This window comes from Anomalospiza imberbis, chromosome 5 (assembly GCF_031753505.1).
Source record: "Anomalospiza imberbis isolate Cuckoo-Finch-1a 21T00152 chromosome 5, ASM3175350v1, whole genome shotgun sequence".
In the NCBI taxonomy this organism is placed as follows: domain Eukaryota; kingdom Metazoa; phylum Chordata; class Aves; order Passeriformes; family Viduidae; genus Anomalospiza; species Anomalospiza imberbis.
This window is the reverse complement of record NC_089685.1, coordinates 26,010,165-26,033,572: the sequence shown is the minus strand read 5'-3', so window position 1 is coordinate 26,033,572 and position 23,408 is coordinate 26,010,165. Positions and strand designations below refer to the sequence as shown.

At 37.5% G+C, this 23,408-nt stretch overlaps 1 protein-coding gene across 1 annotated transcript; it reads right to left on the bottom strand.

Annotated features, from left to right (window-relative positions):
• Positions 1 to 220: 220 nt before the first annotated feature.
• On the bottom strand, positions 221 to 23,303 carry TMEM168 (transmembrane protein 168). The gene is made up of 5 exons (XM_068189955.1): positions 23,095 to 23,303; positions 20,000 to 21,265; positions 11,305 to 11,447; positions 8,832 to 9,106; positions 221 to 4,732 (listed from the first exon to the last, which is right to left on the bottom strand). Exons 2-5 carry the CDS (start codon positions 21,191 to 21,193, stop codon positions 4,185 to 4,187), a joined length of 2,160 nt encoding a protein of 719 aa, XP_068046056.1. The 5' UTR covers positions 21,194 to 21,265; positions 23,095 to 23,303; the 3' UTR covers positions 221 to 4,184.
• Between the last annotated feature and the right edge of the window lie 105 nt (positions 23,304 to 23,408).

The following is a 23,408-nucleotide window of genomic DNA, read 5'->3' as shown; positions in this document are numbered from 1 at the left end:
ATAATTTAAGCTAGCATTTCTCATTTCTATTAAATTATTAAACTAAAAATATTCCTTAGAGTGTTTTCAAAAAACTCTATTTTCCATAAACTCTGTTGCAATTTCTAGTTATAAAAAACAACCTGTGAAGCAAGCTGTATAGCAAACCCCTATGTAATTCAAGGGGAAGCACAGAAATCTGGAAAGTGATTAGGACATAAACAAAAAGATGAAATGGAAGTGGGCATCCAAAACAGCAAAATATATTTAAGTAGTATCACAAATACACTCCAAAAATCTATTTACATATCTAAAAACCATATATTCAGTAAAAATCCTCCCACAAAAGGTATTTATAAACAAGAAAATACGATTTCATTGTCTACTGCTGGCAACAGAGGCGCTTTACTGCTAGCAAAGCATTAACTATGCTTTTACAAAATATACAAAATTATTTTGGGAAAAACTTGAACTGAAGATTGGACAACAACTACAGGCATACAAAGCAAAAAGAACTGCAAAGACATAACTCTAGTAGTGCAAAAATGAAGAATAATGGCTTTTTTTCCACCCCAATACTTGTTCAGAGAAAAATAGTACTGTGAATATACAATTTCAAGCCCTTTAAGTGTCTTACTTGTAGGACTCAGTGCATTTGCATGTTTCAGCAAGGCTGGTACTATGCAGGAGGTAAATGAAACAAAGTCAACATAAAATCATGCTGCGACACAAGTTTATAACAAACTTCATAGCAAAATGTCTGAATACACAGTACAGAGACAAACATCGCAAAAATGTTTCTCTCTACCCAGAAATTTGTACACGTTACCACTAAACAACATGTACAGAACTGTTATCATATGCAACATTCTTTGGAATTAGATTTAAATTTCCTTCAGGCCCTGTCTTTTACACAGGAACAGCAGAAGGATAACTCCTCACTTGGATTACAGGAGCTCCCAGAGTTTGTCCCTCAGCCACATGCCCGAGGCTGGGCAGAGACCTGTGGAGAGGCATAAGCACCAGGAGCTGGAGAAAAACTCCACCTGGGAATGTGGGTCACTGTAGGATGCCTTGACAGAAGTCAGTGCAGAAGTGAAGAACTGATGAAGTTGAATTCCTCATCATCCATAGCCCTGGTTTGATATTGTTTTGAAACACATGACAGTCTCTTTGTTCAAAAAGGCCTCATAATTTGAACAGCTGTAAACATTTCTTTTAAAGTTAGCATTTTCACCATGCCTTTACAGTAACAAAATTAGAAGCAGGAACACCTTAGCTCATATTAGAACTACTTCAAATTCAGAAAACCAGAGGTCTATAATTGAGAAAATAGAAACAAATCTGCAAACACATGATTAGTTGTGCAAATAGTATTTTTGCTCTCTTTTTCAGTTCTTTATCTGCCTTTCAGCAAACAGTTGAATAACACCCAATCTATCCCAGGGAAACATCGAACTTTGGTAAGTAAGCCGGAAACCATTTAATATGCAGAGGCAGAACAGCAGGACAAACTGTTGCACTTATTCTGCCCAGAGCTAAGTCCATCACTGCACTACATAGAAGATTCCTCCTCACAGATTCAGGAGAGGTCAGGAATGCCACATTTTTCTTGTTCCCTTTCATGAACAAAAATAAAGATACAGATGATTTCCATAAAAATATAACAGTAGAAGGTAGAAATTTACCCATTAAGATCTGTCAATTATAATTAGTGGCAAGTGTTATGGTTGATATTTAAAGCTTTTCCAGAACAGAAAGAACTAACTTCTTGACTTCAAATGTTCACAGGGTTACTATCTGGTGTTTATGGGGACTTTATTAAAAATTTCTAAGGCTCAAGCTGTAACAGTTTATGATGCAATCAGGTGAACTTTTACTGAAAGAGAAGTCAAAACAATGGCGATTTTACAAACTAAATGTAAAGGAGTCTTTATGAATCTATACTCAAGAGCTGATGAACAGGAATAGAAGACAGTGCCTTCTGCAGAAGGCAGTACTGCTTTTCTACAACCTGATGGATCCTTGCTCAATCCAACTTCAAGTATCCAGTTTATGTGCTTGAACAAGGAGCTTAGGTACCCAGCTCAGGCTCCAGAGGATAGCTAAGAGGTGCTCTAAGGTTATTAAAGAGACAGAAAGGATTTGTCTGCTTGACCTTTGGCACAGGAAAGCAAAAAAAAAAAAAAAAGTAATGCCCTCAATCACAGGAAAAGTCTTCCTCTGGAAATATTTACTTCTTGCTAATGAGCAGTGGAGCACTTCAGGTCACTAGCATGGATTCAGATATCTGGTTTTTGAACATGTGAATTTAAATGGTATGACTCCTACCTCTGGCTCCCACATTAGGACCTTAAGTTGGATACCTGAAGTCAGGTGGTGTGAGAACCCTCTGTCCTTACCGACAACAGACACCTCTTGATTCCCTGACAGAGCTGCAATCACAGCATTTACTCAGAGAAGACCCAAAGGCATTAAGTGTTCATAGGATATAATTTATCTCTTTTTTTTAATCCCCTTCTCACATTATGGAAGGGGACAGAGAAAGGGAAAGTGGTGTGGGAGGTGGTGCCTTGCTAAACAACATTGTGTAATACAGACTAATGAAGAAACTTAGTGGCTGCCACTTGTAGATCTGAGAAAACCACCATTTTGAAGCCGGTGGGTACAAATTGCTTTGGCTGTTGCTTTGGCTCATTATTTATTTCGGGAACTACTGATGGGTATCAGTGTTAGCAGATTCTCTAACTTGGCTGGCTAAAAAGATCAAATGGCATTAGAAAAAGCCATGATGTCAAAGACTTAAAGAGCTACATACTATTTGCATGTATTTAAATAAAAAAAGGTTATATTTTAGATAAATATCAGCTACTCTCTTAACACTTTATTAAAATACTGATGGAAACAGAAAAAAGTAAACTGTATGTCTACTGAATTGCACACACATATGAAAATAAATCACCACAAATTGTACTGTGGTTTAACCACTTACTTGTTTCACCTCTAATTTTCTGAACTTGAGAAAATGGCATAAAAAAAGCTATAGAGCTTTTATTGCTGAAGGAAAGGATTTCTAGAGTCCCATCCAGCTCTGGAAGGATTAAAATCAGGACCTTGTGGGTGGGAGAAAAGACTTAAGGAATACTGAGGATTCCCTCTTCTCCTAAGGGAATAATCCATTGAAACAAACTTTGCTTGTGGTTTTAATACATAATGAACTCACTGGTCCAACTCTGTACTCAGAACTTCACAGATACAAGACCTTAGGCATACCAAGGACTTCAGATAAACATGGAAGCAAGACAACACTTGTATTCCCATTTTTTATCTAAGGATTATTTTCTTTGTTAAATTCCTTGTGTTTTGTTTTGCTTTGTTTTCTTCAGAGTAGCTTTTCAAAACAGAAACTACTAAGAGCCTGGAAAATTCAGAATCACCTAATAGGTGAGGGAAAATGGTCACTGCAGTTTTTATTCCATATATAAATTAACTTCTGGGAATTTATGCTCCAAGATCACCAGTAAGATATTTAATGCTGAAAGTAACACTGAATATTTTTAAAACTCACTTCAGAACACACCGTCTGAGAAGTATCAGAGCATTAGAGGGTTGTCTGATTCCCTTGTTTACCATGGCAAATTTCCACTGATGGCAGTAGAGAGCTGAGGCAGGGCACAAGATGTAAAAGCAAATAATACTAAAGCTTTTTGGTAGCTACTTACATACAGTAGCTATATATTCTGTGTTTTTTTGGCTCAGTGATCCACCACAGAATTTCAAGCACATGTAAATTGACTGGAGTATTAGCTTGGTTCCTTACCTGTATTTAAACTGTATAGTGAACATAAATGATAGATCAGCATGGTATAACATTCACAGGAGCTCCTGCCCATCAAACTGGTGTCTCTAAACAAAGGCTGCCTTAAGTAAGACATATCAACATGGGACCTGTCTCCAAAATGCATGGTCATATTAAATAAGTCTCTTACGTATGTACATGTAACAAAATTCAAAGTATCACAGTTCTACTCTCTTCTGTTTAAGATTGCAATTTCTAACTGTTGCATATACTGTAGCTGCTCCAAAAGCTGAATAAAGTGAGTAGAGCAGACCTTTTCAGAGAAAAATAGTCACAGAAGAAGTTTTAAGTACAGTAAGTGAGGAAGTTCACAAATCTCTCACTTCATTTTCTCTTTGGTTGCTGATTAGGATTTGACGAGTTTGAAGCCCTGTCCTGTATCCAGCACTGTGGGAAGAAACCAGCTCATTTTCAATCTTTTTAAACATCTAAAGCACGCTTTACAGACCCAGAACAGATTGAGACCACAAAACCAGTTTGCCAAATGTACTAATGGATAGGTGATGCGTGGGAAGTACATCATCCAGTGTTTGGCAACATCACTTCCCGTTGGCAAATGCAAAGTGTAGTCACTCCAGTGCTTTGACACACCATACACCGCTTTCACCGTGCGGCCCTTTTCAGACCAGCTGATGTTGCTGTCAGGGTTACAGTTGTACTCAACCCATTGTCTGGTGAAGTCACCAAGCTGTGGAGGGTCTGCTTCCTCGATGTCTACAACTCTGGCCATTTCTGCTCCTTGCACAGCAACATACTGGTCATTTACTTTTCTTACTTCTTTAACCCAAGGCTGAGAGTTCTCACAGTCTAAAACAATGATCAGTCGAGAACAAAAGGTGCCGTTCTTTTCTCTCCACCACTCCAACAGTGTGTCAAGTCGTAAAGCATCACCCCCTGCCACAAGGACAAACAGATTTAATATTAGGATGAAGAAACAGAAACTTCTGCAGAACTTTAACTGTTTTGACTGGTTCTAAGAATCCCTTACTTTAAAAATTTGGACAGATATAACAGATGTTTTCAATTCATCCTTTCTGTCTGTAAATGTTGCATATCTCCGCAGAGGTATTAACAGACTTGCTGTGGCAGACGAAGCCATTAACTTACCCTCGATTAGAAAGAAAACCTACCAACAATAACAAAAAAAGGAATTCCTTTACAGAGTGAAAGAAATTAGAGCCAATTGATGAAATCTGGGAAATACAGATAAACAGGGAAAAAATCTGAAATAAAATTTATTTTGTATTAAATCTTAATAATTTTAGGAACAGGAATAGGACTCTTTTTTAATATGTTTTTATGAATATTAAAAAAGGCTCCTCTAAGAGGTGAATTTAGAAGAAAATACATTTTCAAATGGTGGGAATGAAGAGATTCTCTCTACCGAGACAGCTGTTTTCAGAGCTTCAAGAAAACTGGTATCGATTTACAACTCAATGAAACAAAAATCTCATTGGAATTTTTCCACAATATTTTTTTCTTGCCAGCTCAAAAGACCTTTGCAACTAGTGTCCAACTTCTCATGTTCTGTCTCAGCTCCTGTTCCAACAGCACTTTGAAAGAGGGTATTGTAATTAAACCTGAAATGTTATCTATAGTGGGAAGTCCTTCTGCTTAAGTGTACTGGATGCTATAGGGTCTATGTAGCTTTGAAAGGCAGACTACTTATTCAGGTACCTAATGACAACATCTGGCAAACAAATGAATAACTCTCCATTGTCTCCCCAGTGATACTAAAGGAAAGAACTGGTATGCCTCAGCTCTGGCTAGTTGAAGCTATGATACAGGTTTGTAACAAAAACACTCAAGTTTCAATTATCAACTGAAAAAAATGAAGAAGAAAAGTATTTAAAATAACAGATTTTTAATTCCAGAGTGATTTTTCATTAGGCAATATAATTAAGCAGTGTTTGAAATATTGTTAGCTGCCTATTTCAGCACTTACAGTTCTACCTGTAAGGGGTGACAAAAAAGTGCTTCAAATTAATATCTCAGAATTAAAGTGTTGTGCATACTATTGCAGTTAAAGTAAAAGCAAAATTACAGAGCTGCACATTTCTCCTAGAAAATGAAAACCTGGAAAATTTAGTACCAAAGAAAATCTCTAGGATACAAACTTGTCTTGGTACATGATCCTCAAACTGCTGTAGTTATTTATAGCAGAGACTTATACAGAAATAGTTTTCCTTTTCTAGGAACATTTTCTGTGTGAATTATCTATAAACATTTCTTTATTTCTTCACATTTTAAAGGCCTATAAATAAACTTTATGAAAGTGTAGCTATGTAGGAGTGCAGATGATTTCAAAACAGCATTGGATGGAATTACCCAAAGAAAAGCATCTCATCCTTCACACAGATACAAGCAAACACATGCTTGGCTTCCAACCCTATGGACCTCAAACACATGAGCTTATCACCCAGCACAAGGTTTAGTCACCAAGCTGTGTAAGAAAAGCAGGTGTCTGGCCACCTCCAGCTCTCTGGCAGGTTTAGCAGGACAACTGGTATGCCAACAGTTTGAGGGACAGAGACAAAGCTTTATTAGCCAGCTCACACCTTTGCCTTCACTGGGACAACATGACCCCCCAGGTCATTTGACTGCTCATACTTCATGCATGACTAGTCAACAGTTTCTTTTATACACCACTGTGCTATGTCTCAGCTTCCAACAACAGAGAAACATCATTACTGAATTAATTAATTCAGTAAGCCTCTTTACTGAATATGTCATTACAAAGCAAAGACTACACTGCTACTACTGTGCTGTACCATGGCATAAGCCAGCAGTGAGAAACTACTTTTTAAATCAAATGAGTGTTTTTTTCATTGTTGTCATCTCTTTTCATCCCCTTTACAGGTCAGAGGATAGTACACATTACTGGAACTGATGGCCAAGGTTCCATCTGTCACAAAACACCAGTGTCCAATAAAAGGGGCACAATTACAGCCTTTATACTGTCAGTTTATACTTTCAAGTTACATGCAGGAGCAGTGATATCTGGAAGGAGGATCACATTACATTCTACCATTTAAATAAAATTAATCACAAAAAAAAAGCATGCAAGGCCTATGACAGCTGCCTGTTATCCTTTATGTGACTATACATGTATCCATGTAGAAGCTGAAGATGTGTTTGGACAGAGAACTGAAAAGGAGCTTTGTGAGGAAGTTGAACACCACTGCATTTACACACTTTATCTTTCAGCACTTAAAGTTTAGGTTACAGCTACCTACACAATACAGAAAGACCTGAGCTCCCCAGACATGCTCCAGGGTGGCTAGATGTAGTAAGCTAGGACTGGGGAGGAAGCTGTCCAATTTTTGCAGCAACATTTGGCCCAACATATGCAGTAAAGCTGACTTTGTCTACACTGCTGGCTGGAGCACAGGTGGGAGGTGGAGTTTTGCTGCTAGTCTGCGCTCCACACAAGGTGTGGACACACTCAGCAACTGCACAGGGTGGCAGCTGCTCTTATGAACAAACCACCCCCTTCTCAGAGAAGTAATTTGGTCACCTTACATACACTGTAGCTCACCACTTGCACTAAGGTCACAGTAAAAGCTGTGGCTTTTAAAAATCTCTGATACAGATAAAGCCCTTGAGAGAAAATACACACTGCTCTTCAGTAGGTCTAAAGGTTCAAGGATGGAGCTGCACCAAAACAGGTACAGTGCCTCCAGATGGAAACTGACCTGTGCCTGAACACATACCCACACACTGAAGGGCATGCCCTACTGAAGGACACATGCACTTGGAGAGACACTGCTAACAAAGAGTCTGGAGCTCACAGGCAAAGTGCTATCCAAGAGAATTAATTCTATCCCAGGAATAAAAAAGTTACAAATTTTCAATGTATTTACTATGAGATTCCTGTTCTGCACACAGTGACCTCAGTTGGCTACAGCAGCAGAGCAAGGCTAAACCTTGCAATGATTTGACAACTTCATTAAGTTTACCGAACAAATGGGCCAAGAAAGGGAGAAATGGTCAAGTCTATGCATATGACAAGACATTAAACTGGCCCTTCAAATAGAGGTTTACAATCTTGAGGCTACACTATGCCCCCAATCACTCCCAAAGACCTTAATGTCAGCAAACCATACCTGTTTTTATGATACAAGGTTTGTTATATGTTTGAAGACCTGTTTTTGTTATACGTTATAAGTTTGAAGACCTGATTTTGCAGTGTGAACTGTCTATCTTCGTGACAGTCTAACCGACACAGTGTCACAGAACACTGTAATTCCCTCTGTCATGTCCAAGGAATGAGAAAAGACTATGCTTGTTCATGACAGTGAACAAATATTCCTCAAAATACAGGGAAAAATCTGTCTTTAGAGCAGGAGTATGTAATTTCCACTTTTAATTCCATGCAGGGAAAAAAGCAATCTTTAAAGTTAACTCGTTGAATATAAAAATCATGTGTGAGGAAAATCAGGGGAATATGAAACTGTGTTTAAACTTGAAAGAATACATTTGGAGTTAACAATATTAGACAATTTTGAGAAGAAGTGGAAGATTAGTTGGCTGTAAAAGGATTTTTATCAAAGTCAGAAAATATTAAAATGACATAAAGTTCATGAAGTAACATACCTGACTGTCATACAATGCAAGGGAAGGAAAGAGCTACCTCTTAACAATAACTTACCTGCATACCAAAGGGGCTTCTGCCTTTCTCCATTCTCTCCACTAGCAGAGGTAGTCAGCCTGCAACCCGGCTTGCTTTCTCAATTTCTTGTAGCCTCTGAATCTCTTAACAGTCACGCTCTATAATACTACTACCTTTTCCTTTCTTCCCTCCCTTCCAGGAAGTTCTATAAAACTGTTTTCCAAAGACTGATGGTTCTTTGCCATTCTGAACAATCCGTTAGTAAGTACATTCAAAACTCCAAAGTTTTGCAATATAGTATGATTTCCTACAGAATTAATGAATTGGAAAGGTTATCAATAACCGAAACAATTAACAAAAGAAAATCCCCAGATTACTTGCCTGCCAGTGCCCATTCACCAGTGCCATGGGAGTGACCGCTGTAATACAGAATGTAGGTATCGTGTCTGGGTCCATCTGCAGTCCGAAGTTCAAGAAAAGACTTGATCTTGGAGTGAAGGGTATCAAAGGTCAGCCCGCTTGTAGAATAGTCACAACCATATGTCTCAATCATGTGATAAGCAAAAAATCTTTGGATGGCATTAAGCATGCCAGTAGACCTCAGATTTAACTCTTGGACATGGTCAGGTGGAAGAAGAGTTGGTTGGCCATCAGGACTAAAGAGAAGGAGAACAGCTAATGATTATGGCTGAAAATTATTTCGCGCTTAGCGGACTTCTAGTAGCTGGTGATTTTTTTTCCCCGTGCATATTTTGTCTGCTATGAAGTAGCACTGTTCTAAATTCAAATTTACTTTAAATTGACAGCTTACAAAAAACTCAAATTACTGTATTTGAGTGAGGGACCACTATCTCCCTTCTGTCACACTTCAATTCCTAGCATAGTCCTTACTCATCCCTATGCTATTCCTGCAACTAAGAGACAGAGAGAGAGAAGGAAGCTGTGACAGGAGAAGGAAGGCTGCACAAATACAGTAATTCTTTCTTTGTGCTGTTCAGATGCTGTTCTTTCAGCATAAGAAATGTGTCTCAGATAACAGTATTCACAGCTTAGAAAATCAAAGTTTCAGGAAAGTTACAAACTAGACCTGGAACAAACCATGTATGTGTATTTATGTCTACATAGATATAATATGCATATATAAGAAAAATAAAAAAGCATCCCTGGGTTCCAAAATGAACTTTATTTGTATTGTTATCTACATTTTATAAAACATATAGATAAATATATAATAAAATCCCAAATATATACAGTATCTAAAACATCAAATAAAAATACACTTTTTATTTTAGGTCTACACAGCTCTTCATTAATCATAATAATAGGAAATTTGGTCTTGCAAGACACCCAGTTAGGGGAGTGCTCTTCAGAATAGACTTTCACAAAGAGAAAAGCATTCATCACTCTTCAGCTGATGTAATAAGGGTAATGATAAGGAACATGACTGACAGCTGGGCCAAATTGGCCTAATTTATGCTCATTACAGACATGGAGAGGTTTTGTGAGTGAAAATATGGAGGCAGGTCTTACTCTACTAAAACATGACATTATGGATTTTTTTCCCTATATATGTATATATGTGTGTATTCTTCACGTATTTTGTTTATAAGTCAGTGTGTAAAGCTACCTAGTCTCCTTACTGGTCTAGCTAACTAAATTTTGCACCTTCTCGCCTGTCTAGGGCTTTTATGAAAATTAATATTCCACTGGTATAGCTACATTGAATAGCTAATCATTACTGTTGGTCTTAGCAAATGAAGACTGGGTCTATCACTGCAACAGTCAAGCTTTGTTATTAAGAAGTTCAGTTCTGTCAGGTCCTAAACAGTTGCTCAAGAATATCTCATTTGCTCAAAATGAGAGGGAACTGCCTGTGCCAGAATAATATAATACAATGAAAGAATTAAATTATTAACATGGAAACAAAATTATTTTTATTGTAATGTAAATACTGAAAATCTATTTTTCAAATCTGTAACAATAATTGAAAAGTATTTTTAAGGGTGCACAGCTGAAAGGCTGTAAATCAGAAGCTCAGAAAATTTGTTCTTTACGATATTTAAGATACAGTTATCTAAAATTAGCATACTATCTTTGGTTTCTTTGATGTTAAATTCTTCCTTATCCACTAAATCCATTACACACACTGAAGCTGTAAAGTTTTCATAAATTGGGCAGTTCTATTTTGAAGCACCTCGTTTCAACTTACTATTCTATTTCTCTTGTGACTTGAAGAGATGATTTATATAGCTCTTGTTTATCATTTACAAAAAATGCGCACACACTGATTTTAATTTTATGGCAAAAGCACCATTTGCAAGTTTAAAGCTTCTAAGAAAAACACACAAATGGGCAAATAATAATAATACAATCCCTTTACAATCATACATTTCTCATATGGTAACATTTATGCTGGAACAAAAACCAGCTTCAAATTCTCAATACCAATACATGACATGTAGTCCATTTGCAAATCTAATTTTAATGAACTTTAAATGTAGACACTACCTCATTTAACTGAATTCAAAATTATCTTCAACTGATCTGTTTGGTTTATTAAATCCCCTCATACCTGGTCTCCATCAAATGCCCCAATCCTCCTTTGCGTGAGATAGGGGCTGTGAAATCTGCCTATGCACAGCTGGTCTGTATTCATCAGCTTTCTAAAAGCAAATTACCTAGATAGAAAGGTGGAGTTCCTCATTCCAGGGTGATAAAAAGGAGAAATAGAAAATCTGCCTATTATTTCAATATGTATTTAATAGTTGAAAAATCTAAGCAACAGCATTGCATTGTCTCCATAAGCAAACAATACATTTACACACTGTGAAACTGAAATGGACAGTAACCATACCTGCAAAAGTTGGTGGGAATCACAACAGCATACCCGACACATGTTCCTCCCAAGCAGTTTCCCAGTTCATGGAAAAGCCCATGAGCCATGGACTCCAAAGGCAGAACAATCAGAAATGCACTCATGAAGATCCCATTGGTTGGCTAAAAAAAAAAAAAAACATTAAGAGACTTAGACATTGTATGAAAATCCCTTTGTTTGATCCCACATAATTGGGTCCTGAAACATGCAAAGTATTACTGGTAATGTGTATTTATTTTTCCATGTATTACATGTTGAATTACTGTAAAGACAAATGAAAAGCTTGGGGAGAAGGTGGCTGGCTGGTAAGCAAGGATCACTCTTCTGAAAGGAATGCATTTGAAAACACTGACAGCACAGAACTTAGCTGTAAAAACTGTGATCATATCTTCGTTTTACCAACTGAGGCAAGAAAATCAAATGCCACAAAACTAATTGTGTGCATAATATAAGAAGATCTGTAAGCATCTGCAGGGTTGATGGGCAGGTTGATGGGCCTTAATCAGTGAGGTACAGCACAGATATTATGTATCTGGCATCAGATGACAGCACACTGTATTGCATCCATCCCTGGAGGTATTTAAAAAACCTGTACATGTGACACCCTGGGAGGTGGTTTAGTGGTGGACTTGACAATGCTGGGCTAATGGCTGGATGTGATGATCGTAGAGGTCTTTTCCAACCTTAACCATCCTATGATCATTAAAATATACATTTAACTTGGGGAATACTATGTATCACATAAAAGATGAATTCTGAGATCATTTGTGGACATTATTTCAATTAATAAGACAATTCTTTGTCAGTTACACAAATACCAGATGAGTAAAGGAACATCCTCTACAGGACTTCATAGCATTCACAGAGCTAATACCCTATATTAAGCTTTCCTGCTTCATAGGGAAAAAGTAGTTTTGGAAAATATTACACTTACTAATACATAGCTGATTTCTGTAAAAAACAAACAAGAAGTTTCAACAGTTACATTTCAATCAATAGTACTAGGAAAATAAAAATGGACTTCTGACATGCCAGATGTCTCTGAGAGGTAGAACAGATAAAGATTAATTTTAGTTATTTAAGCATGATGTGAATGGGTTTAATGAGGTATTAAATGCTTTAGGAAAGACAGAAACAGTATTATAATATACAATTAAACAAGAACTTTAATACCCGTGGTACATTTGTTAAATATTGATGTTTGCTATAGGAAGCAAAAGAAGGAAGCAAAGGAAGTAAATTCATAGTTAGAGATTTGTGTTGAGAAGAATCCTGTAGTCTTTGACCCTATGTTTTATTTGTTCTCTTTGTACAAATCAACAATATTGTTTATTTTTTTTTTAATATTGATACTGCTTTACTGTTTAAGACTCTGTGACTTGATAGGCACTGGTAGTTCAACTCAACACAAAGTCAACACTATTAATAATTTGGAAAGTAAATTATACTGAAAAAAATGACACCTAAACCAACCCAGATCTTGTTGGCACATGGCACTAACTCAACTACATTCAGTTTTTAAACACAATTACTTAGCCTGAAAGAGAGCTTTACTCATCTAATGTGCCAAGAAAGAATAGTTTGCTACCTATCCTGGTTTAAAATAGTGTCCTATCATACTTCTGATGGAAGGATCTCACCTATATGTCCTTGAAATGGTGACAGCAATACTTCTAATCACAAATAAACACCTGAATCTGATATTAAATAATAACTAACAGCATTATTGACTGATAGTATTAATTAAATGAAATCACCAGAAGACAGGAAAGCTTAAAACACTGTAACTAGTATGGTACCACCTCAATTTGTTTTGTTGTTAATATGGAGAGAAGAAATCTTTTAACTAAGGAAATATTTCTGTTTCAAAGGTATCAGTAGCAAGCACTCCTTTTTGTTGCTCTGTTTCCCCAATGCACTCTGAAAATGACTCAGAGTGGCAGCAACAAAAACTTACAAGGCTCTGGTTAGATTTTTTTCTGTAGAAACCTTATGAAGTATAAGACTTTGATGAAAGAGCAGAGTTTTCTAGATAAATTAATTTCAAGACTTAGAGACTTAATTTTCCAACTGTAGATTCCAGAAGGGTAATGTGTTTTAAGTTACAAAAAAAGGGGAAACATTTTTGTGACAAGTTCAGCTTTTACACCACATATAAATATATTTTCTTGGACTTTGCTAGAGCAAACTACTCCTATATTGCATTAGTGTTTTGATGACAGTGAACATATTACAAAATAAAAAATACATTTGCCTGTAAAAACTAGAGCAATAATAACATCCTAAATAATTATTAAACTATTATTAAATAACTATTATATTATTATCAACTATATTATTCAATAAGAACTACTAAAATTAATAAACTATTCTATTACTTTATATGAATTTTACTGTAGTCTTATTACAACAATGCCATGTTGTTCTAAATACTCCCTGCACTTCCCCAATCCCCTAAACACGTGCAACTAATTCAACCTACAGCATTCTGCCACAACACAAATTGAAATTATCACAATGACTCACTCTAAGTTTAACTCTTAAAAAATATTTACATTTAATTCTTGACAATGCTCCTACTAATATGAAGATACTGGCAAAGAAAATTGCCAAGTACTTGTGAAATAAGGATCTCGCACAGAAACACTAAGGATCATCTCGGTGATCCATCTTGCTCTATATCCTGCTTTGAGTTTGTACCAAATATTACAACAGGAATGGGAAATAAGCTCCATAGTGTTATGAATCAACTTAGCTCCATCTAAGGTTTCAACTGTGTTGTCTTTTAGTGGCCATCTTATGCTATGGAATAGGAAAATGTCAGATATTTTACATTTGTAGACATCCATTTAATGTAAAGATGCTGGCACTTGCTGTCAGCACTTTTTCAACAGTTTTTATTTAGAAGAAATATGTCACAAATGTAAAAATGCCTAATGATGATTAGAACAAATCTATAGTAGGATAATAAAATATCCTAATCCAGCACTGCAAAAAAAAAAGACTGGTAGCATTTTAAAATACCTAAACAATAAGAACTTCAAATAGCAAAAAATATCTGATTTAGTTATTGCAGTAAAACTGAAGACAGGTTCTTCCCTTAAGATAAACAGCTAAAATTCCAGATGGAAATTGTCAGTGCTTTATTAAATCCCAAAGATTTGATGACTGGTCCTTAAAGGAGCAGATGGCCATGGATGCACAGGGAGAGCCAGAAAGGGATTTTGTTCTTTCAAGTGTTCAACCCGTTTTCATTGTTTTCGACCATGCTAGCAATGTGCACGTGCATGCAGCACGTCCCTGAACTCCAAGTGCCCACTGACTGCAGACAGACTGCTCAAAAAGCAAACAGAAGACAGGGACCATCTCGGCAATCCTACTGAAAAAACCCATGAAAAATCATTTTATCTTGTAATCTTCAGGGGTTTTTTTGTCTTTGTCTGTCTTGTTCTAAAGGAATTGACAATTAAGTCTCATTTCCAATAACACAGAAAAGGTAAAAAGAAAAAAAAAAGTCTACTTCTTGCCTCTGATGACTGAAATGACAGACAATAAAAGAGTGGTGAGATTTCACTAGTAGTAGTATCTTTCCACTTTCTCTTTTTTTGAGCACTGTTTTTTGTTAAGTGTAACAGAACACCAGAAGAATTTAGAGGTATTTTACAGCCAAGATGTCATTTTATACTCATGGATAGGATAACTTTCATCCCAAAGAATAACCACTATTTGAAGCAGAATAACTCTGGAACTGTAATTATGGATGTGTGACTGAAGAAAAAAACCCAAAATGCATAAAATGTTAGTTTAAATCAGAAGCCAATTACAAAGACCTATAGAAGAGCCCTTCTGTTTAAAACAGAAATGAAACACTAAACATATGTCAACTAAGATGGTCACAGGATCACCAAATGGTTGGTGTTGGAAGGAGTCTAAGGAAATTGTCTGGTCCAACCCACTGCTCACACAGCAGGGTGCCTGGGATTATATCTAACAGACCAATAACTGAGAAAGCTTACAAAGATGCCTTTGTGCATTTCCAAGCAAAAATACTGTCCTGCTTTCCATTATCCAAGCTGAATATTTACCTGTTTTTATACACAGATACACAAAACTCCCCAAACAAAAGAAGTATAATAGAAGAACACCCTCTATGACAGAGAAGGCTCAGGAGAAAAAGGGTAAAATGCTAACTAATCTAAAAACATTCAATGAATAGCTTATTTCAAATGATGACAAGACATGTATATTACAGGTAGAAAAAAGCTTAAAGACAAAATTTGTAAAGCTACAAATCAGCTACATCAAAGCTACATCAGCTACCAGAGGAAACAGTCTTATAACAAATTACGGAATGGTCAGTCTATGGAGATCAACAAATAATCCTTTACTTATGACTATTGGAACAGCAGTGGGAAAATCTAGGAAAGAGTTTGCAGAAAACAGCTGTCACAATTGCTGGTAGATAGATTTAATGTGCTGTGTTTCCCATCCCTGACTCCTGTTCTAAGCATTGGAAAGCCTCTGCTTCTATCTACATGCATCTGTTCCAGCAAAACCACAAGCAGTTATCAGTTTAAAAGCATGCTAAAAATTTTGATGTTTTTAAATGCAAAAATGTGAACCCTGAAACTAATAAAATTTTGACAGCAAGATAAATGCATAATAAACTTTAGACTAAGAATGAATACTTTCTCTTGTCACCAGAGATCCCCTTCAGGACTGAGGAGGTCTTGAAATGGTGGTGACAGCAGCAAGGTGTACTGCCACTGTGGATTTCAGCAGGCAACCTGAGGTAGCCCTCAGGACAGGACTGGACAGGTAAACAGCCAAGGAGAGCTGAGCACACACCGAAGAGAGGAAGACAGGCAGCAAAATACACATGATAGAGGGTGAGTTTGAGAAGAAATGCTGAGCAATGAGCAATGGGGACTTAGGATGCAGCTTAAGAGATGATGGAACAGTAGAAAAAGAAGGAATAAAGGTATTGGAAAAGAAACTCAACAGAAAAGTATAATAACAGCAAAGCACAGGTATTGAAGGCAAATCAGCAAGAAGAGGAAAAACTGTCACTGATGAAAAGAAAGGGGGGAACTAAACATGACCAGACAGACAGATGAAAAAAGGCAGGAATGGCATGGATATTTGAGAAAATATGGAAAGAGGCCAGAGGGGGCAGCAGGGACTGTGGGAGGGGGAAAAAAGAAACAACAAAAATTAGCTCCAAACAAGCAAAGCCTAAGAAGGATTGGGTTAAAAATACAAGCCAGGAAGAAAAGTAGGGGTAAAGAGAAGGAGAAAGACTGGATATGATTAGCATTCAAGTTATTTATCCTGTGATATTAATAGAAGTATGTCTAAGTAAATACAGATGTTGCTATATATACAGACAACCACACCAGAATAAAAACTACAAAATCATTAGCTCTCCCGCAAACAGGAAAGTACTCATACATACTGTAAACTTATTTTGTCTTCTAGAAATAATTCAAGCTAAATGGTACTGTCTATTTAAGTATAAGTACTCAGGCATGTAAGGAATACTATTCTTTTACTAACCCACAAAATTCACTAAAACCAATAATAATGTACTGAATAATGTACTTTATTCCATTACTTTACTGGCTCTAACATAGTTAATTTTTCTCTTGGTAATACTAAATACAAGCCTTCCAGGGATAATAATTCTCCTTGGCCAGTAATTCAGAAAACCTGTAGTTACCTAGGCACAGAGTACTTAACAGAATTTGATTTTAAGTTTTTGAGAAAAAGAGTGCTTCAAATCTTTCTTTTGAAGAAAGATCTTTGTCTGAAAATTACAAGCTCTTCATCTGTAAATTTTTCATCATTTTATTGGATTCTTGAAGTAGTAATATGTGAGTCATTTGCATGACTTCTTCTGGATCTTGTCCAGTTCAAGGGCCTAATTACAACCAGGCACATGATTAATTGCTGAAATAAGTTGATGCTAAAGAGTCTATTGATCTGACTGAAAATACTCATACAAATGTAAAGGCAGGTGCTGATAATTTCCTGCAGATTCTGCAAAGAAAATGTCCCTAAATTTTTACCAACAAGACAAGATAGCTTTCCTCTGCAGCTATAACAAGGATTATTCTCAGAAACAGACCATGTCCCAGCTGAAACACGCCCCACCAAAAGAAGGGCTCTTACTCCATTTTTTAATGCACCCAACTTTAACACATTACTTTTACAGTTCTCCCCAAGCACATACCCAAGTACCATGAACAGAGACTTTAAACCCTTGTCTTATTACAAAGGCTACTCTCCCCTTAAAGAAAGGTCCTTGACAGACAGGACTTTTAGACTCAACATCTCTGCATCAGTAAGAAAACCACTGTCCCTGCTACAGCAAGTTAATCCACCTGACTTTAAAAACCTTTCCACAAAAGGAAATTTGATATTTTTCTGGCAATTTTAATAAAAGAGGATACTTCTAGACACCAATTAACAGACAACTGGTGCTTTAGGTCTTGACTTTTCATACACGTGAGATTCATATGAAGCACAGATACTACAGTTATTAGAAGTGTTAAGAGGGCATATATAATGTGCCTGCAAAACATTTTCTATGAAAGGGAACCCCCCCCCACTTTCCACCACCCCATTTCTGGCTATAACTGGGATTTTTTATAAGTTATTGCTAATTATTTATAGCTGACTGTTAGGAAGCACCTTTTCAAGGCTCAGATTTTTAGCAATTCTATTCATAGGAGGTCAAATGGCAGACCACAAAGTGATTTCAAGCCACCTCTCTTATCAAATGCACTATCATTAAACAAGCTTTCAGTAGTGAAGAAGGGTATAAACAAAAAATATTTCATCTTCCAGATAACATTCAACAGATTTGAAATGTAATTCACACATACTGAAATAACTACAGAAATCCCAAACTAATGTTGCAAAGACTGAAAAGTCTTAAATCTTACGTTTGCAAAAAATATTTTAAATAATCTTTAGAAGAGCAAACACATATTCAGGAACTGGAGACCAAGGAATACTTGGTATTCCTAAGAAACTCTAAGGAAAAATACATTAAAATATAAATGTAAAGTGTAAAAAAAATTCCTTAATATAAGAATATATGAATGGCTGCATTAATCTGTATCAAAGGCCCATCCAGAAGAATGTCTGGTCTCCAAAGAGGCCAAATAGATGCCTAGGAAAGATGTAAGGACAGAAAAAACTTTAACCACTACTGGCTCAAGAACTTCCTGAGCCACACGTGGTTTCCAGATAGTACACAGACCACAGTGAATTTTGTCCAGCTTCCTCCTGAGCCTCTTTAATCATGGGGCACCACACATGACATGCCATGATACACAGCCCCAAAGCTCAGCACCATATGAGGAATTATTCCTACCTACCTGGCTCCAATATGCTTCTTGCCAACTTGATTCCCTTCAACTTTTGCACTGAACTGATTGTTTATTGTTTATTATCAGGATTGTTTATTATTTCTACTTTTTTGGTTCTGTTTCCTTCTGTCCTTTCTTTAAGTCCAAACATCACAGCTATGAGTGCTGATAATCTTCCAAAAAAAAAAAAGCAAAACTACCCAGTGTTGCTCGGAGACTTGTCTGTTAACCTCTCATGCTCTTCATACAAAAAACAAAACCCCAAACTAAACCAAACCAAACCCAACATAGTTACAAAGTAACTGTTAATCTTCCACTAATTTCTTTAATACCATTCATCCACAAAGTTATTTAATCTGAGAAAATCTGCAGGATTAGAAATTCCACAGGAGGGGGCAGGAAATTGTTCTGGAAACAGTACAAAGATGCGTCTGTAAACCTGATCTACTGTAAAAGGATATTTTATATACATTAATGTATGTTTGTTGTTTATATAAGAGGTGAATGAACACAAAATTAATTGTTACTGTGGTTTATATCAGCTTGAAAGAGAAAAGAGATTCTGAATAACCTGCTGCAACTCTGACAACACACCATGTGTCTTAACTTGGCCAGTGAACAAACATTTTGAAAGAAATGTATGCTTTCTGCTAAAGAAAAGACAACATCCTTAACTCATAAATGGAAAGAAAAGTCAAAGGACACTGTGTGATTTTAATGACTGGTCTTTCAGATATCATATCCTGGGGTGCATAATCAGATTTGAAAGTGAGACACTTAAAGCTCATGTTAAAACAACAATTTATCAGTTTATCAGCTGATCTCTGATTCCATGTAAATTGATTAAAAGCAAAGCCAAATTACTGAAAATTACATTATTTAATACATTTCAATCTAATTAAAAGAGTCCACAACAAAAGCCCTAGATTTAGTGAGCATTACTAGGGTTTAACACAGTGATTTATTTTGAAAGCAAATTTTATGGCACTATGAATTCAAAAGCAAAATAATTTCCCACGTAGGTAAATATAAAATACTTTGCTCATCTCTTTTGCCCTAGAAGCACTTACCTGTTTCCATGCTGCCAACAAAGGAAGCTGGTAAGTCGCACTTGCTTGAACAGGTCACAGACCAGGCAGCTCAAAGCATTAAGAGCAAAGCCCATGACAGTGAAACCATGCATTCCAACTTTGAATTGCTAAGCCACAGCACACCACGAAATTTTAGGAATTTTATGGACCCAGCAATTCTCAGGATTATTGTCAAGAAGAGATCAAGATAAAGAGATTATTATTTACCTGCCAAGAGACTGCTCCCAAAACAGCAGTCGCAACAAGGCTGAAAAATACCAGCTGTTCTGAGATCAAACAGAAGTGACGCATTCCTTTAGATGCCATGACTCTGTCCAGGCTGTTGTTTTCTGCTCGGTGAGTATAATACACTTTGTGGCAGTCATTTAGTTTTGTGTGAAATCCCCAAAGAGTTATAAAAAAAATCACATGACAGATCATCCAGAAAATTCCAAAAATAGAAAAACCAGGTATCACAAAATACCAGAGGTCCAAATCACGTAGTTTAAAGGCTGCAAGAATGAAGAATATTAGTTCAATGACTCCAACTGAGATGACAGAAAGCCGCCTACAAATTTTACCACGGTACAGGTAGGGCTTCCATCGCTCAGTAACCGAAAGTCCACTGAAGTAAACGTCGAGAAGGGGATCAGAAATGAGGCAGCTGAAGAAACATGCCAAGGCAAAAGGGTTTGTGGGGATCCGCAGTGATGGAAAAAAGAGTAGGGATGTAATGGCTCCAAAAATTGCCAAATTTGGAATTGCCAAAAAAGACTTCATACGTAAGTCAATAATCAACATGGCCAAAGCCAAGACCAATAGAATAATACTCACAGATTTTTCTACCAGCATAGTTGTGCTGGCAATTGCAAATCCAACTAGCTCCAAAAACTCAACTGTTGTCAGCAGAGTTGGTCGATGATGGACACAACCACAAATCCTCTCAACTAAAGCACATAATATCCTTAAAACAATGGCAGAGAGAAGCAAATATTTTGTAGCTTCTTCTTTCACATCCATTTTGAAGGCAGAATTATTGAGAAAACAGAGAAGGCCAAGCAAAAAACCAAACCAAAGATTGGAGAGACTCAAACTTGCTGTTTCCATTGAAAAATAGTAGTACAGTATGCTGGCAATTCCAAGAACAAAGAGCCCCAGAATAAATATTACCAATATAAGTGCATCTGCAGTTTTTTCCCACCTGACATAAAGGCCCATGCAAATGGCAACCAGCAGGTTGATTCGGGCAAGATAGCCAAGGTATCTGACTGATGAGTGCATGTTCACTTCTCTGTTTGCTTCTTCTAGCCTTGTCATTGCTGCATAGAGACAGTGACTAACACAGTACCGCAGTGACCTACACATGTAAACTGCAGTTAGGGGCTTCACCCACTTGACTGACAGTAAATATTCAGGTTTCATCCAACGAACACAATGCAATTGCTGCCTTCTGTAATATCATTTCAGTAACACTGGTCCAGAATCCTTTAAGTCCTGGAAGAGAATTAAGAGAAGTTTTAGTGGCAAATAATTCCTTGTAAAAATATAGAACATAAATATGAGCCCCCGGGGGGGGTCCCCCCCGCTCCTGAAACACGCCGCTACAATATAATTATTTTAAAATGCTATTTTATTTCACCATTACATTTGGTAAGTTCTCACTTTCTATTAAATCTTTTCAGCATGCTTTTAGCAGTCAAATAAGTATATGATTTACAAAAAGAACTTCCCACTCAGTTAATGAGCTTAACCCACAGTAAAAAAGATATTATTATCTCCATTTCACAAAAGGAGAGTGGACACACAGATATAACAACTGATTTGGCATGATTTTCAGAGAGTTCTTCTAATGTAAAAATCAAAGCCTTCATTTGCACCCCCTCAAGCCAGTTTCCCCTCTCCTCCAGAAAAAAGAAAACAAGCAAGCTGATCAGGACAAATATTACATTTAGAACACAAACACCTCCTACTCAGATCCATTTAACTGATGCGATTTTCTTTTTAATATAATTACAAACGGCCAGTAGTACTTTTAAGGAGCATTTTGTAATGTTATGGACAGAGTTTCCAACACATAGAAAGTCCTAATCATACCCTCTATATTTTTTTTAAGTAATTAACTAATTGCACATCTTACAGAAGCTTCTGAAGAGTGACTGGTATGACAGAGAAAAGCTGGGGTGGGGGAACAAATGGGGCAACATGTCTGTTCCTACTGAGAGACACAAAATCTACTTGGGCACAAGTAGTAAAAAAGGATTTGCAAAATGACAGCTCAGTCTGTGAATGCAATCTCTTCTTCCTGACCCCACATTCTAACCAATGAGCAAAAATGTGTACTCCTAAACCACACTATTAAATATTAGCATTTTTTAACCAAAATACATGGTCCACTTTTTTTGAAGAGGAAAAGGTGCATTTTTATGATTAATGTATCCCATCACACAGCTATTACCAAATAAAAAGACAACAGCAATTCAGTTTTAAAGAGAAATATCAATAACTGATTTGTTCTCTAAAACACAGCTATTTGCTAGTATTTTATGTCATTACTTTGTTTATACAAGGACTCTTCAAAATCCTGGGGGGGTGGGCAGTGCTCCTGTGTTTGTTTTAAACTAATGGCTTTAAGGTTTCAGGTTGGACACGACTTACTTACTCAGCAAATCACATTTAGATTCCAAACAGAACGTGGACAGCGACTTTTAAGTATTTGTCAACTTTTGCAAATATAATTTCAAGGAAAACCTGGAGCCTCATTAACATTTAGAGACCAAACTATCTAACAGCTTTCCTCGATGTAAAGAAACACTGCTCTCCATGCAGTTTTAACCCAAACTCGTCTAAGAAAGTTGAGAACACAACCCAGCCCCAAAGCTGGTTCAGTAGTTAAGCCCTGGTGAGATCTATCTAAAATAGTGAATCTACTTTCCCTCACCTTTATTCTTCCAGTTTAGCACTTTTTTTTTTCTTTTTAAAGCAATTCTATAAGAGTTTTTTTTTAAACAAAAAGTCTTCTTTAGCTAACACATTAACATATCAGCCGTAACCCCGCGGTGAAGGACAGCGTTCCAGATGTTCCCACGGCACCAAGAGCGGGGACGGCCGGTTTTTGGGGAAGGGCGCGTTCCCGGCCGCAGCTCCAGCTGCGGGCCCGGCCCGGCCCGGTCAGTGCCGGCACTGGGCGCGGCGGTGCGGGGTCCCTCAGCAGCCTCCCCGCGACGCCCGTCGGTGCTGGCGGCCCCCGCGTCCCACCGCGGCGTCCGCCCGGCCGCGCTCGGTGAGCGGCCCGCGGCGCCCCCGCCCGCCCGGCCCGCTCTCACCTCAACAGGCGGCCCGGAACCTTCCCCCCCCCGCGCCGGCCGCCGCCATGTCGAGGCCGAGCGCGGCGCTTCCCGCTACGGGCCGCGCCGAGGCTCAAACATCGCCGCGCCACCACGGCGCGGCCGGATGGAATTATGAAAAAGCCCCAGCAACCAAGCAAGAGCCCCAGCCGAGCCCATAAACACTGGTGCTTAGGCACGGAAGCCGGAAAACTGTGTTTAAATCAGGACTGCAAGGCAGACTGAGCCCTCCCCCTCCTGTGAGCCGGCGTGACTCGTGCGCTTCCTCGGCCTCGGAGTGCGTTTCTCCGCAC

What these genes read in the sequence shown, in the direction of transcription:
- TMEM168 (XM_068189955.1), bottom strand. Translation starts at nt 21,193, where the DNA reads ATGAAACCTGAATATTTACTGTCAGTCAAGTGGGTGAAGCCCCTAACT. An exon ending in ATTCCCACCAACTTTTGCAG is followed by an intron (nt 9,107 to 11,304) that starts GTATGGTTACTG and finishes CCTTCTCTTTAG; the next exon opens with TCCTGATGGCCAACCAACTC. An exon ending in TGGTGAATGGGCACTGGCAG is followed by an intron (nt 4,733 to 8,831) that starts GCAAGTAATCTG and finishes TCCTTGTGGCAG; the next exon opens with GGGGTGATGCTTTACGACTT.